The sequence below is a fragment of the Gymnoscopelus microlampas genome (assembly GCF_963454915.1).
Source record: "Gymnoscopelus microlampas genome assembly, chromosome: 17".
In the NCBI taxonomy this organism is placed as follows: domain Eukaryota; kingdom Metazoa; phylum Chordata; class Actinopteri; order Myctophiformes; family Myctophidae; genus Gymnoscopelus; species Gymnoscopelus microlampas.
Window position 1 is genome coordinate 23222527 of NC_139954.1, and position 15207 is coordinate 23237733.

A 15207-nucleotide genomic window follows, 5' to 3' on the forward strand; every position below is an offset into this window, starting at 1 on the left:
TGTAGGCTAACATTTCTGTAGCAGTCTTCTATCTCAGTGGTTCTCAACCAGTGGTCCTTGAGGGGGTTCCAGGTGGTCCTCAGCTAAATGATGGAGAGTTGGTGTCCAGAGGGTCCCTTAGATCTTTAACACTTGAGTGTAAAATGAAACCAAATGGAACCTTACGGGTTAATTTTGCTTCATTTTATGCTCTTAAAAGTGAAATTATTGTTAAACATCTGCATCATTTAATTTACAAGAAGTCTTACACAATTAGAGAATGTAGTAGAAATATTCTAAAGTTTGGGGTCTGAGAGACTAAATCTCATCAAACGGTCTCAAATGCCGAATAAATAATGGACCTTGATATGAAAAAGGTTGAAAACCACTGTCTTCTATCTGTTCTTCAAAGGCTTCCAGTACTGTCCCCTAGCTCCTCCCTCTCTGTACCGTGTGACAACAACAACTCATCCACAGAGCGGAGCTGCACTTTTCAGCTCATTTTCCTCCTGTCATTCCTCTCCTCCTATCTTTGATCATATTGTCCCGGCCGCTCTTACAGCCTCACAAACCTCACTCAACACGTCTTTTTCAGCATCTCTTTTTACTTCCCCACAACTTGTCAGAGGAGCTAAACTCCCGTGGATTTTTTTTCTTTTCCTCTTCTCATTTAGGGGTTTCTCCGACAAGCGTACTTTTTTTTTGTAGGGGACTGGTGGGTTTTATACTTTGAACTTCGGCTACAACACTCTCCTCCTAATAGGTGACCAACCATGGCCGTACCGGCTGCTTTGCTCCCACAAACTCCTCTCAATCTGATCCCACCGCCTCCGATCTCAACTCCGTGCGCGACCACCACGTCCCCGCCGTCGACAACTTCTTCGCCGTCTCCATCCTTCGCCTCCCCCCCCGGACAGAACCTGTTCCGATCGGAGCTCCAGCAGCTCGCCGGCACGGGCGGCCACAGCCCCGGCGGCATCCCGACCGGAGCGCTGCCCCCCGGCGGCGTCGGCGGCCCCGGCAAGCCCGTCTACTCGACCCCGTCGCCCGTCGAGAACACCCCGCAGAACAACGAGTGCAAGATGGTCGAGTTGCGCGGCGCCAAGGTGGCGTCGTTCACCGTGGACGGCAACGAGCTCATCTGCCTCCCGCAGGCGTTCGACCTGTTCCTGAAGCACCTGGTGGGCGGGCTGCACACGGTCTACACCAAGCTGAAGCGCCTGGAGATCACGCCGGTGGTGTGCAACGTGGAGCAGGTCCGCATCCTCCGGGGGCTCGGCGCCATCCAGCCCGGGGTCAACCGCTGCAAACTTATCTCCAGGAAGGACTTCGAGACGCTGTACAACGACTGCACCAATGCGAGGTGAGTGGAGCTGGAGCGAGAGAGACCCATCATCTCTGTTAGATGGTGGATGGATGTCTTTTTACGCCCGGCTGTCGTGCGTAATTTAAAGGCACACTGGCAAGAAAGGAAGGGGGAGACATTTTCCCTTTTTTATTCAAGTGACTGAAGAGGTGCATTATCATCATGACACGATTAGAGGTCCGTTTACAGTAGTGTGTGTGTGTGTGTGTGTGTGTGTGTGTGTGTGTGTGTGTGTGTGTGTGTGTGTGTGTGTGTGAGAGACATACTTTTTTAACTTGTTTGTAAACATCCATGGATTGTTTTATAGTTGTCTATTGCAGTGGTTCTCAAACTTTTAAATGTCAAGGTATCCCCTTAACTCTGACAGACTTAAGGTTAGAACCCCCAAAAAGGTACCCTGAGAGACAGTCATTTTTTCCCTCTTCATTCAAGTGACTGAAGAGATACATTTCTATCATCATGATACTTTTAGAGCAGGGGTTCTCAAAGTGGTTCTCTCAGGATTCCTTTAGGGGGTTCTAAATTGACCCTTAAAAGTCTGCATACAAAAGGTCAGTATACAAATGGAACCAAATGGACCCTAACAGGTTCATGTGGTTCCATTTGTATACTGTCAGAGTTAAGGGGATACCTTGACATTTAAAAGTTTGAGAAGTTAACCTTTGGATTAGAGGTCCATTTACAGTAATGTTTTAGTACTGTGTGTGTGTGTGTGTGTGTGTGTGTGTGTGTGTGTGTGTGTGTGTGTGTGTGTGTGTGTGTGTGTGTGTGTGTGTGTGTGTGTGTGTGTGTGTGTGTGTGTGTGTGTGTGTGAGAGGCATACTTTTTAACTTGTTTGTAAACATCCATGGATTTGTTTATAGTTGTCTATTGGATGGAATATGTGGCCAATGCGCAAAAGAAAAGACTTTTGAAGAAGTTTTCCCACGTGTAGGCCTATAGCTCCTATTAGATAGTCTACTTGCTCAGGCCAAATAAATCAATAATTTACAACTTAAATGAGTTTCAAATTGATGAATAAAGTCCAGGTTGGCCTACCATTACAACAAACAATGTCAAAGAAAGTGTCTTGGCCAAAAACTGTGCTACATGCTTTAGAATATTTGACACCACACCACTATTACATCTATTTTATGTCTTTGAAATAAAATATGCCATGCCATCTGTCCTCGCTACAGGACAACGTAATTTTGATTATAACTTTGATTTTCAAAACAGGAAACAAAGGCTCATAATATTAAAATTAGCACTTTGCTAATAGACAACATACAATTATTTTATGTATTCATTCATTCATTTTTTTTAAACAAATTGTTTGCTTCATAGTTGATAGCCAGAACAACTTAAGAACTTACATTTTTTCGGGGGATTCTGTATTTTACAAAATATAATTTCAGATTAGGTAGTTCTGTTAAAGTGACATATTGGATAAATGGGAAGTAACACCTTATTCAAAGAGCCATGGGTGAACATCCTTGGTTTTAATAACATTGTGGTCTTATTCCTGAATTTCAGTAACTACAGTATGCATTGCCATGCATTACTTACAAGGCTGAACTGTAGGTGGGTTTTTGTGAAGTTGATTTAGGTGAAAATCAATATTTGATTAAAAGTCATTTTAGTGTCCTGTTGCTCATATGGTTTGATGTATTGCTCAATCTCATATGATGGGTTCAGCCTGGTCAAATTTGCCATCTTATCTGTCATTATGATTGATTTCATATTGATCTCCTATCCAGAAATTAGGTGGAAATGCAAATATGAACCCCACATTAGTGGAGAATAATATCAATTTAAAAAATGGTAGGCTGAGCTAAAAGTGCAGCTTGCAGCTAAACTGTAATGTCAAATTGAACTCTGTTCTGAGTTTGTAAGAGGGTCTGTATATCATTTCATGCATGCAAGTGCTTATTGCATGTACAATGACATGGGACGCATGCACACACACACACACACACACACACACACACACACACACACACACACACACACACACACACACACACACACACACACACACACACACACACACACACGCATATGCATGTGTACACACACACACACACACACACACACACACACACACACACACACACACACACACACACACACACACACACACACACACACACACACACACACAAACACACACACATAGTATATATACACATTAGTGTGTGTTGTGTGTACATAATTACCTTATATGTGCCTTATTTGTAATAGTTATTGAGTGTTAATAAAAGTTAAATCAAATCAAATAACGGCTGAAACATTTTGAGAAAGAAAAACAGGACAAAATATTATATTTGTAGACTTCCTCCTTCAAATTTATTAGAATGAAATGTGGATGTGTTTTCAGATGCTTTTCATTCATGTGTATTATAATGACACAATGCTTCTTCTTTTCATGTTTTCTCACACATTTCCAACTACTGTTTGAAGAACTTATCTGTGCGCCTTGCTGCTTAAGAAGCATTTACATGAAGTATCTAGACACCACCCAACTGCCCCTCAACTGCGAAATCCTGAGTGTTATTTTGGACGCTTACATGTACATTTTTACACTCTCAGAGTTATAATAGCTCTCCCACTATTTTGCAGTGTAGTCTTCTGTCATTTATTGAAAGCATAGGGCTGAGTGTGTACGGTGTCCCTCGTCTCCAGCCTGGGGTGGGTTCTCCAGGTGACGGAGTGTGTGGTTGAACTCCCCGGGTTGTCAATGGGGGGATGGCCAGCGATGGGGTTAAAGGATAATGCAGTGCCTCACGTCGCTTTAATGACGCTAAAGTGCTGGGCTATTACGGGCACATGGAGAGGACTGTAATTGTCTCTGAAAGCAGCCAGGTTCTCCCGGTGTTGGGCTGAAATCAATCACTCAGATCCAGCCTGCCTGCTTGCCCGTCTGCCTGCCTGCCCGATCGCCTGCCTGCCTGCCTGCCTGCCTGCCTGCCTGCCTGCCGCCCCATTTGGAGAATTACATCATGGAACAGTGAAGCATCCGCTGGATAAAAAGCTTCAGTTACTTGGAAAGAGTTGATTTTTATTTGCGGGGATGTATGCTCTACTCCGCTTGTCATTGAATTGCTGTTGACAAAATGATCAGGCTCTGTAAACAGGACACCAGTTGCCCCTGTGGGCTAAAAATGAGTTCCTTCTCATAAGCTGATGTTCCGTTTTGTACCAACTTATTGTTAGATAAAAGTATCTCAGTGCACCAGTTAACCCACTCAGGTTACACAACAGCAATCTGCTGCCTGAGACAGTTTAGCTTTTCATCTCGCTCCAGTACCACAATGTCGTTTTACTCTTTTATACAGTGGCAGAGTGATAACAATGAGGTGAATAATACTCCTGTACAATGGGGTCTCACTATTTCACATGCTGTTTTTTTTTTTCTTTCTCCCTCTCGGGGTCTATTGTGTTAAAACAACACCACTCTCATTTTACACACAGTGTGAACGTGAATAGCATCAATGCAGCATCGCTGCATCCCGCTGTTTTAGTTTTATGCAGACAATAACAGCTACTGGTCAAACGGTTCCCTGTGCTTCCTAATGGGTCAAATCTTTTCTGCACATAAAATGTAATAAAATCTAAAGTTTTTTTTTAAACGGTAAAAAACAAAATAAAACTATTATTTTTAAAGATGTAGACATTTTGTAGGTGCATCTAAAAGTGAGATTTGAATATTTCCTCTCACCGTGAAGACGCAGTGAGTCTAATAAGAGACGCAGTAATTATAGTAATTATAGTTCACCTTTATGGATAGGAATATAATCATTCTTGGCCCCTTCACTTTCTTAAGGACTCTCAGGCCAGATTAGTGATGTTACCCCCCCCCCCCCCCCCCCCCCCCCCACACACCCCACACCCCACACCCCTCACTCCCAGACTGATCCGGGTTCAGTAATCTCCCCCTGCATTATGACTCTGGCCCTCCAGGAGCCCTCCAGGAGCCCTCTGTTCCAGCTACTTGTTTTTCTTTTCATTTTCCCTGTGGTGGGATGGTAGAAGGTTCTTATTGCCGTGTGACACTTGAACTCTGTGAAAGGTTATTATAACATGTGTGGGGTGGGGGGGGGGGGGGGGTGCAGAGATATCGCATATCTCTCATTGGTGTGCTTTTGTGGAGGCAGGCTATCCGGTGCTGGGCGCAGAAACGCTGCAGTTAATTGACAATCATTGTCTACCCCTGAAGGTTAACCACACGCCCCAGACAATGTCCCACCACTGGGAATGGGACGGCTTTTTCACTTACGTGCCCTCCTTAAATAGATTTCCCCCCCACATAAGTCGCACAGAAGTTAGCGTGAAACGTAACGAGTGACGCGTCACAGCAGAGCGACCAAAGGGCTTGATGCACTTAGTTGCGTGCTGAATATTGCAGATCTAAAAGCTCACAACTCGTGAGCGTGCAACTAAGTATAAATCCGGCTTCATGATTTGGCGACATAGTATATCATAATCGATGCAGACGCGAGCGCGCACGCTATCGGAGTCATCACCTCGGTTGTGCTGGTTTCGGGGTGTTTATGCCTAAACACACATATTTGCAAACGATGGTAATTGTTTTGTTTAGCGCTCAGTGTGAGCTGCCACTGAGGGTGCCAGCTTGTCTCTCTCCCTCCTCTCCTCTGCTGAGCGCTCTTATAATATATTTGTTTTCTACAAGGCACGGATGTGTTTACAGGTACTCAGGGGAGATTTCTGGATTCCATTCAAATCATTCCCAGTCAGAGTGGGTGCTAGGATACCCGTCACCCAGCAACCACATCCAAAAGGGAGCTCGGGCGATAATAACTTCAAAAACAGAGTGACAGATGCCTGATTAGAGAGAGAGAGAGAGAGAGACAGACAGACAGACAGACAGACAGACAAAAAGAAGAGAGAAAGACAAATGGTATACAAAGCTGTTTTAAAACCCACATTTATTCAAGTACTTTCTTGGAAGTTAAATTGGTATTTACTGTGTGTAGTTTCTGTATTAAAGGGGAGAAACATTTGAAGTTGTGCTTTCACATTTTTAATCCATCAGAAGGGTTCTGCTAAATTTGATTAGGTACAGTACATGTGCTCAAATCAACTGTGCAGTTGGCAGATGGCGACAAGGTGTTTTTCCAAACAAATAGTCTCCTTGAAAATAACAATTGCTTTATCGACTTGACATTCATTCAGTTGGAACAAGTGCAAATTAAAACAATTCTGTTATCAAGAATAATCTAAAAAATAACCCGATGCAAAAAAGTAACATTCATTTTCATTTTTGTTTCACTTTTTGCCTAAAACACGTTTCAAAAGGCCAGAGACTTCAATGTTAAGGAGGCTTTGTTCAACACTGGCTATATCACCTGTACTTGTAGATGCTATTTGCATGGCAAAGAGGCCTGTATTGTTAATTTGCCTTGTCCAAGCTCCCATCTTATTTCGGGATGACCATCAGCAATAGTATTGTTAATGAATTTTGGCATACTTCTAACAAATTAATTTTAATTAAAATCCTTTATTCAACATGAAGTGTTTCCACTGTAGTCGATAAAATCAAATGATCTCTTTTCACCACCATAACCAACCATGAGAGAGAGATATCGTAGTACCAGGATTTAGCAGGTTTAAATCCATCTGTCAATTCAAATTATCAGTGATATTAAACTGGATTTGTTAACAGTGATTTTTCCCTATGGTTTTGCACCTGAGACTGATTGCCTGACAGGCCAGCAATGGATTTCAGGTCATTCTGATTTGCGAGTTCTTCTTTCCTCAGTCAAGTGCTGTGTAGCTTCTAGCTTGTCTTTACACACGGCCTCCTTCACATTACAGCACATTTAGGGAGCATGGCAGAAGTCACTGGTGCTCGTACCAGGATGTTAAATGCTACTGACAGAAGTTAGAGGGAGCAGATGAGATTTCCTGATTGGAGAAGGAATGCAGGCCCTTGCCTGGCTCTGTCTAATATGGTCACGTAGAGAAATTGATTTTCCTCAGAAATTAATTAATTTTTCATATAGCCCAAAGCTGGAGTTTAAAAAGAGCGCACACTTGCTGGTTTCCTATTTTCCCCCCTTTTTTAAAGAATTATTGCCTAATCATATTAATACTTTTGCCCCAAGGATGAAAAGATAATTGTACAAATGCATTTGGAAATATGTATCACTGAGTATTTATGATTAAATTATGCAAATAACTCTGCTCCCTTCCTTCGTGGGCCCAGATTGTCTAATTAGGATTGATATGGCGAATAGATGTTGGGGAATCTGAATACAAGCATGTCCAAAGAGCAGAAAATTGAAAATGACAAGGCTGGAATCCTTAAAAAGTGTGTAGTCTTTTTTTTTCTCTCCTCTGTCTAATTCAGCGTGGCTGTATCAGGAGTTAATTTTCCCCGGCTTCATTTCTCGTCTGAGCTGACAGGAAAAGGAATCCATCAGGGAAGCAATCTCAGATGGGATTCCACAAATTTCCTCCACTTGTTTTTTCTTCGCTCTCTTCATTTTCGTGGTGGCTATCAGGGATGAATCTTCTCCTGAGTAAACATGCCAATGTTATTCCTGCAGTATCAGTGTTGTTGGAGGTCTCTACCCAATACAAGGGACTCCTCCTTTAATAATTGCAGCATAATAAGAAAGGAATGTCATCAAACAAAAAGCGCCTTGTGCTTTAGGAATTTCAATGAAGTAATGCCCTTCACATTATTAAAATGTTTTATTTTTTAAAGTTACAAAAATTCACATTCCAGAGATTTGTCATCTTTCTAGTGCTGTCCCTGTATAAGGCACAATAGTGAAAGAACATCTCTCATATCATGTAGCTGGATAATTTCCTGGGTTACATGTATATGTATATAAAGGATGTTTAAGGAATTTTTGATAATCTTTTTATGGCAAGTGCATGCTGGAAAGTAGGCTTCTGTGGAGGCTCTTGTCGGTTATATTAATGTTCCACGCGTTTAACACCATAATAGCCTGATATGGACCCAGCTCAGATTTCCACTAATGTCCACTATCCGTTAATAATCAATAATTTTAAGACAATTTTTGGGCACAAATATGCCCGAATTCAATTTGACATGTGTTTTCCAAAACACAGAAACACGCTTTTGAAAAAGAAAAGCATTTATATGATGACACTAGACTCAGCCTACAGTTACATGTTATTCAACAACAGACCTGTTCCTTGTTGGACTCTGTGGTACACCACAGAGGAGAGACCAGGGAGGAAATGACATCGCTTTTCCTCTCTCTTCTTCTGTTGTTAGCTTCAGATGAACGCCACAGCTCAGGGCTGGCTCCAATGCCTCCAACAGTATCTATTAAAGGGCTGATTGTTATCTAATCTTTACCTGGCGCTAGCTGGAAAAGCCCTGAAGCTAATGACACTTGAGACTCGCAGCGCATTCTATAGCTGTTCAAAGCATCTGCTAAGTCAATACCTTCTGATGAAAAAACAAGAAAAGACCCCCAAAGCTATTTATATGAATGCCGAATTCACTCAGACCCTAGAAACAGTTTATTCATTCAATTTGCTGTATTGAATTATAGCTATCAACGTGCCTAAATGTCATAGGGATGATTTCCTGTCTGGGCAGTGGACTTGCGACAGCTCTGATCTGATCTATTTGTGTTTGGTTTCTGACACAGTTATGCATCAATTACATTGCAAAGACAGATTGGAATTTAAGTGAATGGCCTAAATTGAATACTGTTGAAAGTTGAAACAATATTGGTTCATGTGGACAGTGCAGAGAGTCAGTGCTGATGTCATTGTAAAGTTTCAGTCAATGTCACTTTTCATTCAATGTTTTCAGGGTCAGCTGAGCTTTACTAAATCTTTCCTTTAACACACATGTCTTCTTGTGCATTGTTATTGCTGTTTGCAAGGCTGTTCTTTTAATATTTAAGTCATATTGAAACAATTAAACAGCAGTAGAATGCTGGGTGTAATGGACAAAGATTGTACCTGCATGTCCCTTCAAATTATGTAATCATCACCATTTCTGTAGTGATGCCACTGATTTAAAACCTCATTGATCTCAGGCATGATTTTTATTTTTTCAAAATGAGCAAACGTATGTCCTGCACCAACTAAGTACATCAGCCCTATTCCTATCTGAAGGTTAAAAGGAATTTTGAAGGATGAACTACTGTACTCAGTGTTAATTGTATTAGTCCGGGAGTTTCCCGGATTTTTCAATACAAAATCATTTCAGCTGTCAGCATTTCAAACTGAATGAGTGCAGCGAGGGCGACATACTGTAAAATGATAAGGTCTGCAATTCTGGCTGTTTTCCATAGAGATAGACACACCCAAAGCTGCTTCCTGACAGTATAACACACCTGTAGAGGTTATGAGTGGGGTATCGATATCACCAGGTCAACACATTTTCATCTAACACTGACATCTCTCTCTCGATCCCTTCCTTCCTCTCTCTCTCTCTCTGTCTACTCTTCCTCTCTCTCTCGTTCTATGTCACTGTCTCTCTCCCTCTCACTCCCACTCTAAGCCTAGTGAGAATATCAGTGGGAGTCTTTATTGGTTGCAGTGCTTGGGTTTCTCTCCTCACAGACTCAAATGTCACCATCTCCCTGATGTTTCTTTAAAATCGCCTGTGCCACCACTTGCTGTGGCGCCCGGCTATTATTACCCTCCTCTTAAAGAGTGACAGTTGGGTCCTCGGAGACGTGACACAAAACTCTGTGGAGAGAGCCGTAGTGCTGTGTCAACCCAACTGCTGCCGGCCAATCGGATAGCAGGAAAAAACACAGACCAGTGTACATACACCTGCTGTGCTATGAGGTAGCAGAGAAGTCAGCAGTTGCCAGAATTGAAAGTATGCATGTTAAAAACAATGACGCCGATTACTTCTGCTTCACGGGCACCATAATGTCACGGTAACCTGATCAGGTCAAATGTAAACTAGCAAAAATATAGAAAACAATAGAATTCATTTGCTGAAAGGAGATGACATTTCTATGTGATAGGAGTCACTCTGTGCATGGGCTGAGGCTGTCTAGCTCTGCCCATGCGTGCGCTAATGCCTTGAAAGCAATGTGTTGTAACGGTTAGGAGATGTTTTCCTAGTAAAGTCCACAGTAGTGCAGAAAATACAGTGAGACATGTTCTGCTGGAAATAAACATGGTTATGATAATAAAGCACCTCTTGGCTGAAATGCTCTGTCCACATACATTAACCCTGTGTGACTTCCGCATTAGGAGCATTTGTTTGTGTGTGCGTGTGCACGTGCATGCACGCACACACACACACACACGCGTGGGTGTGTATATCTCTCCGACTCAGTGAGGGGTTGAGCGAGAAAGGGAAAGAGACAGACAGACAGAGTGAGGGAGGGAGAGAGAGGGGGAGGGAGTGGGTGGGTGTGTGAAAGAGAGAGAGAGTAACCCTCATACAACTTCACATATGAATGGTCTTGTGTGAAAAGGAGGATGAATTGAGTCAAGCTGACATAGCATGCCAATAAGCTTTGTCTCATTTCCAATGCAGTATTCATTTGTGCCACAGAGAGATTTATTGCATGATTGACAATTATGAGAGGGTGACCTAGTTCTTTGTAATGGAACAAAAAATGGTTTTCATCAGTTGCCATTGGTGTCTTTTTGCATTGTGTGTGTGAGAAGCACCCCTGGTAAAGAATAGGGACAGCCTCCGTGCAATGAGATACTTTTTTCCTCTACCCGACTATTAGAAGTCATGCGCTTTGCTAGTAATGGCTTCATATATTTTGCATAGAATCACATCATCCACTATGTCTGTTCCTCAGCAGAAAAAATGAATTTCCTACCCCATTAAGCAATGTGAGCTGTCCAAATGCATCACGTCCAAGTGACATTTTTACGAATGCTCTTCAATCTCCAACTTTGGTGTCTGCAGAGAAAAGAGAAAAGAAAGTAATTTTCCTCTGCGTGCCAGTATATATCCGTGACATACGTCACATAATTTCCTCTACATACCAGTATACCTGTATATCCGTGGCATACCTTATGTCATTTCCTCTAGTACTATATATCCATGGCATACGTTAATTGAGCTCCTTCTCGACACTCATGCATTATAATAGTGACTCAATGATCACAAACCACACTCTTTCCACCACACCTTTTGTCATTAAAGCGCCTAATATGTCCCAATCCTTAGATGGTTCAGTCTACCTGTCCATTAGCCACGTTAGCATGGGCTTGTTGTACGTGCACCTGTGTGCAATGTTTTTGAATGTATGTGTGTGTGAGTGTGTGTGTGTGTGTGGGGGGTATTTGCACGTGTGTCGGTGTGCACGTGTGCATGTGCATGCTTGCCCGGCGAAGCCTAAATTACTACGAGTGTGAGGAGGAAGTCTTTGCTCCTCCTGGGAATCCTGCTTGACTAGCCCCACAAATGATACAAGCCAGAGTTTAGTTGGGAGTTAATATCCTGCAAAATTGTCCTGCACGGCACGGCAGAATGTGGATGATTAAATGACACAAGCATATCAAAAACATTTTTCTCAGACTAGTGGCTGTTAAGTATCGCGCCGGTGCCGTCCGTCTCCCCCAAGGTTACTATTAAAATGAAAAGAATATTCAGGGGGGAAGTGGGTGTCATTGAGGTGCGTATTTGTGTGCGTGTGTGTGTGTGTGTTTGTATATGCGTCCACGTGCATACCTGTGTGAGTCGTTCCGTAGCCCTGTTTAAGTGGTAATAATATCTCAACAGGATTTCAGAGTCTCATTGAGAGGTTTGATGGAAGGTTGAGAGGACATATGCTAATACTGCCTGAGAAGAGTCTCCTCTCTCTCTGAAACATATCCCACTAGATTGTTCTTCATACGTTTGGTTGCCAGACTTTCCCCAGTGACGGAAAATAAAAAGGCTTGGGGGCTCCAAAGCGATCCATTTTACCCGTTCTCTTTCAAAGGATGCAATGCTTTGTTTTAACCTCCCCAGGAAAGGAGATGAAAGGCAGCGTAATAAAGCCAAAAGGTCCTTCTGTAGTTATCAAATGGCCTTTCACTCCTGACCTTTAAGATGCCACTGTAGGAACAGGAGACAATGGTAGAAATACAGATTGGATTTCAGAGATCAAACATCTCTTTGTATAGTTTACTCCCTAGCACAAAGACGAAAGAACAACCTTTCATAGTCTATCACTTCAGGAAGAGAGGGGGGGGAACAACATTTGGAGAAGAATGAAAAGTGTTCTCACAGCTGTTTTTTTTAGTGTACAGATCAAATTGTTGTGAAGTTACACTGTAGCAATGTAACAACGACAGATACATTGAGCTTCTGAGGCATTGCTTTTTTTTCCTCTTTTTTTTTTTTTACACATATCTGATTTCCTCTTGCCATGGCAATCAGCCTTGTGTGGGGATATTCATAGCCATCAGGGACAAGGCCCTTGTGTGTGTGTGTGTGTGTGTGTGTGTGTGTGTGTGTGTGTGTGCGCGCGCGCGCGCGTGTCATGTGCGCGAAGTCGCGAACATGTAATGCACGTGTGTTGCTCATTACATTATATAATCTTGTCCTTGACAATGAAACCATTTTATGCAGCTGTGCCACTTGCTATTCTTGCTGTTGTGTGCCAGTTAGTCTAAAGGCTACGCTCGCAAAGGCCTTTTAGCATGCAAACCAAACCAAAGCATGGCCAGGCCTCCCAATACAATGGCTGTTGTGGCTGCAAGATCTCAAGTCCACATTACACTTCTATTAATAGCGCTTGGTTAATCTTTAGTTTTTGAGCTGCAGTTGCTCCGAAGCTTTAGGAAAAACTCTGCTCCTGATGTTCCAAAGTATCCGGTTAATCTGCGAGATAATGTGCTGCTCTGATCATTCTCCAACAATATGGCCTCCGTGACAGTATTTGCTGATTGACAGTATTTGATGATTATAAGTGTGATTTGGAAGGTTCAGGGTCAGGTCATTTAACATTGACAGGGCGCTGCATTGTAATGACAGGCCTACAATACCCAGCACAGTCCCTTTTCGTCTGTCATAGCCATAGATAGGCTGACTGCGGAGAGCGCTAATCATGCTCTTAGATGTCGTATGTTATCAGGCTGCATGATGGCACCCAACATTCCTGCCATTCCCAGCATGCTGTTGGAGCGAGCACCCCCCCCCCACCCGTACGTTTGCCACAGAGGGTTTGGAGCCGGCGGGCACCCTGAAGGGGCTAATGCGTGAGACTGCATTTTTTTCTTCAATGTCAAGTCCGGGCTCCACCACCAGGGGTCCAAATGGACCTGTAAGGACCAACGGGTCCATTTGGTCCCATTTGTACACACTTAAGAGTTAAATAAACACTGAGTATTTTACGGGACTCCCTCTTTCTTTGGTGTTTTGCCCAGGTGGACGTGGTTTTGAGGTTAGGTTAAGGCAGTGGTTCCCAAACAGTGGGCCATTTTTATGGGTCGCGAAGTAAATATCCCTTTTTTGGGCGGAACACCAAAGAAAGTCCCAGTATTTTACTGTGTAGATTGGGGTCCCAGAGACTAACTGGAAAATTGTATCAAATGGGGGTCCTAATGCATATCAAACTGTGGGTCCTTGAAATGCAAAAAGGGTTGAGAATCACTGCTTGAGAGGGCCTGGAGAGGGCCGTGCAGCAGTACAGGGCCAAGCCTGTTGACAGCCCTTTGGCACTGTTGTCTCAGCAGGAAGGCATCAGTTGGAGCAACAGAGAGGCTGTGGATGGAGGCCGGAGAGGATGGAGTTGGAGAAGATTAGGCTTCACCCGTGGGTCACTGCGTTCCCAGAGCAGGCCCTAGCCTGCTAGCCCCAGTATTGTTACAGGGAAAGGTCAGGTCTAAAGACCAGGCTAAGCCTATTAAACACCACAACACTACTTCTTCCTGGAAACCTGGCTGCACTCTCTGTTAACTACAGAGGAGTGGAAAAATCAGCTGCAGACTGACGGGGTCGGCCATATCTTGATGCAGTTTTGACACCTTGTTTAACCCATTAAGGCCTGAGGTTCCGATTCTACAAATGTCTTCTAAATCCTAACAGTTTTCTGAAAAACATATGTTGCTATATCAGTGGTTCTCGAACTTTTTCATCTGAAGGACCCACAAAATTATATGTATTTGGCCGTGGACCCCCATCTCAAAATATTTAGTTCCAGGGACCTCCAGAAGCAAAGATTTGAGTTACAAATGTTCGCTTTAGAAATATTTCTATTCAAAGATTTGCACACATTTTCATGAAAAATAGCAGATCTACAAGCTCATGGCTCATAGCGCGGCACTGAGTGCCATGCTATGAGCTTTATATACCTGCTATTTTTGAATAGCCAAAGTATAAAATAATGGCTATAGCTAAATCGTGATCATGCCTCTATGCAACAACATGCAAAGCTTTGTACAGTGCACATTTCCACTGAAAAGTAGGCCTAATGTTTTTTTTAGAGCAGTTCAGTGCACTTGTACAGCAGTAACGGCACTATGCACATTTCTAGAGCCTTTTCGAGGGAGTTTTGTGTCTGATGCCAATCCTGATTTTGGAGAGTCCTAGACCACCAATTTACCAATGTTTTGACAGGTATTTGGCCAAAAGTGCAACATTTTATATCAATTTGAAATATTGAATGAATTTTCTAAATGTTTCTAAAATGTTCAAAAACTCAAAGAAATCTGATCTACAAGGTCACAAAGAATCACAATGTGTTGCAAGCTTGTAGATCTGCTATTTTTGAAAGGGTTTGCATAGGGCTTAATTATAATATAAAACAATTGGGACACATGGGCTACATACATGTAACTGCAGACACAGATGTCATCAAAAATATCAAATAATGTGAGATGTATCAGCCTTTCCGATATATAGGTCTGGCTCTACACCATTTCCATAACGTGGCTTTGGTCTGACAGATTCTATG

The 15207-nt window shown here is 42.8% G+C and overlaps 1 protein-coding gene across 11 annotated transcripts in view; it reads left to right on the top strand.

Moving 5' to 3' along the window:
• Positions 1 to 386: 386 nt before the first annotated feature.
• Positions 387 to 15207, top strand: part of dachd (dachshund d) — a 116374-nt gene continuing 101553 nt past the window's right edge. For 4 of the 11 annotated variants that reach the window (XM_084083987.1, XM_084083983.1, XM_084083986.1 and 1 more), the window contains exon 1: positions 389 to 1342. In XM_084083987.1, coding sequence (XP_083940113.1) covers positions 753 to 1342 — 590 coding nt within the window. In that variant the 5' untranslated portion in view covers positions 389 to 752. Of the gene's footprint in view, positions 1343 to 15207 lie in introns of all 11 variants that reach the window. The other 7 variants (XM_084083985.1, XM_084083991.1, XM_084083990.1 and 4 more) reach the window with 5 other exon arrangements.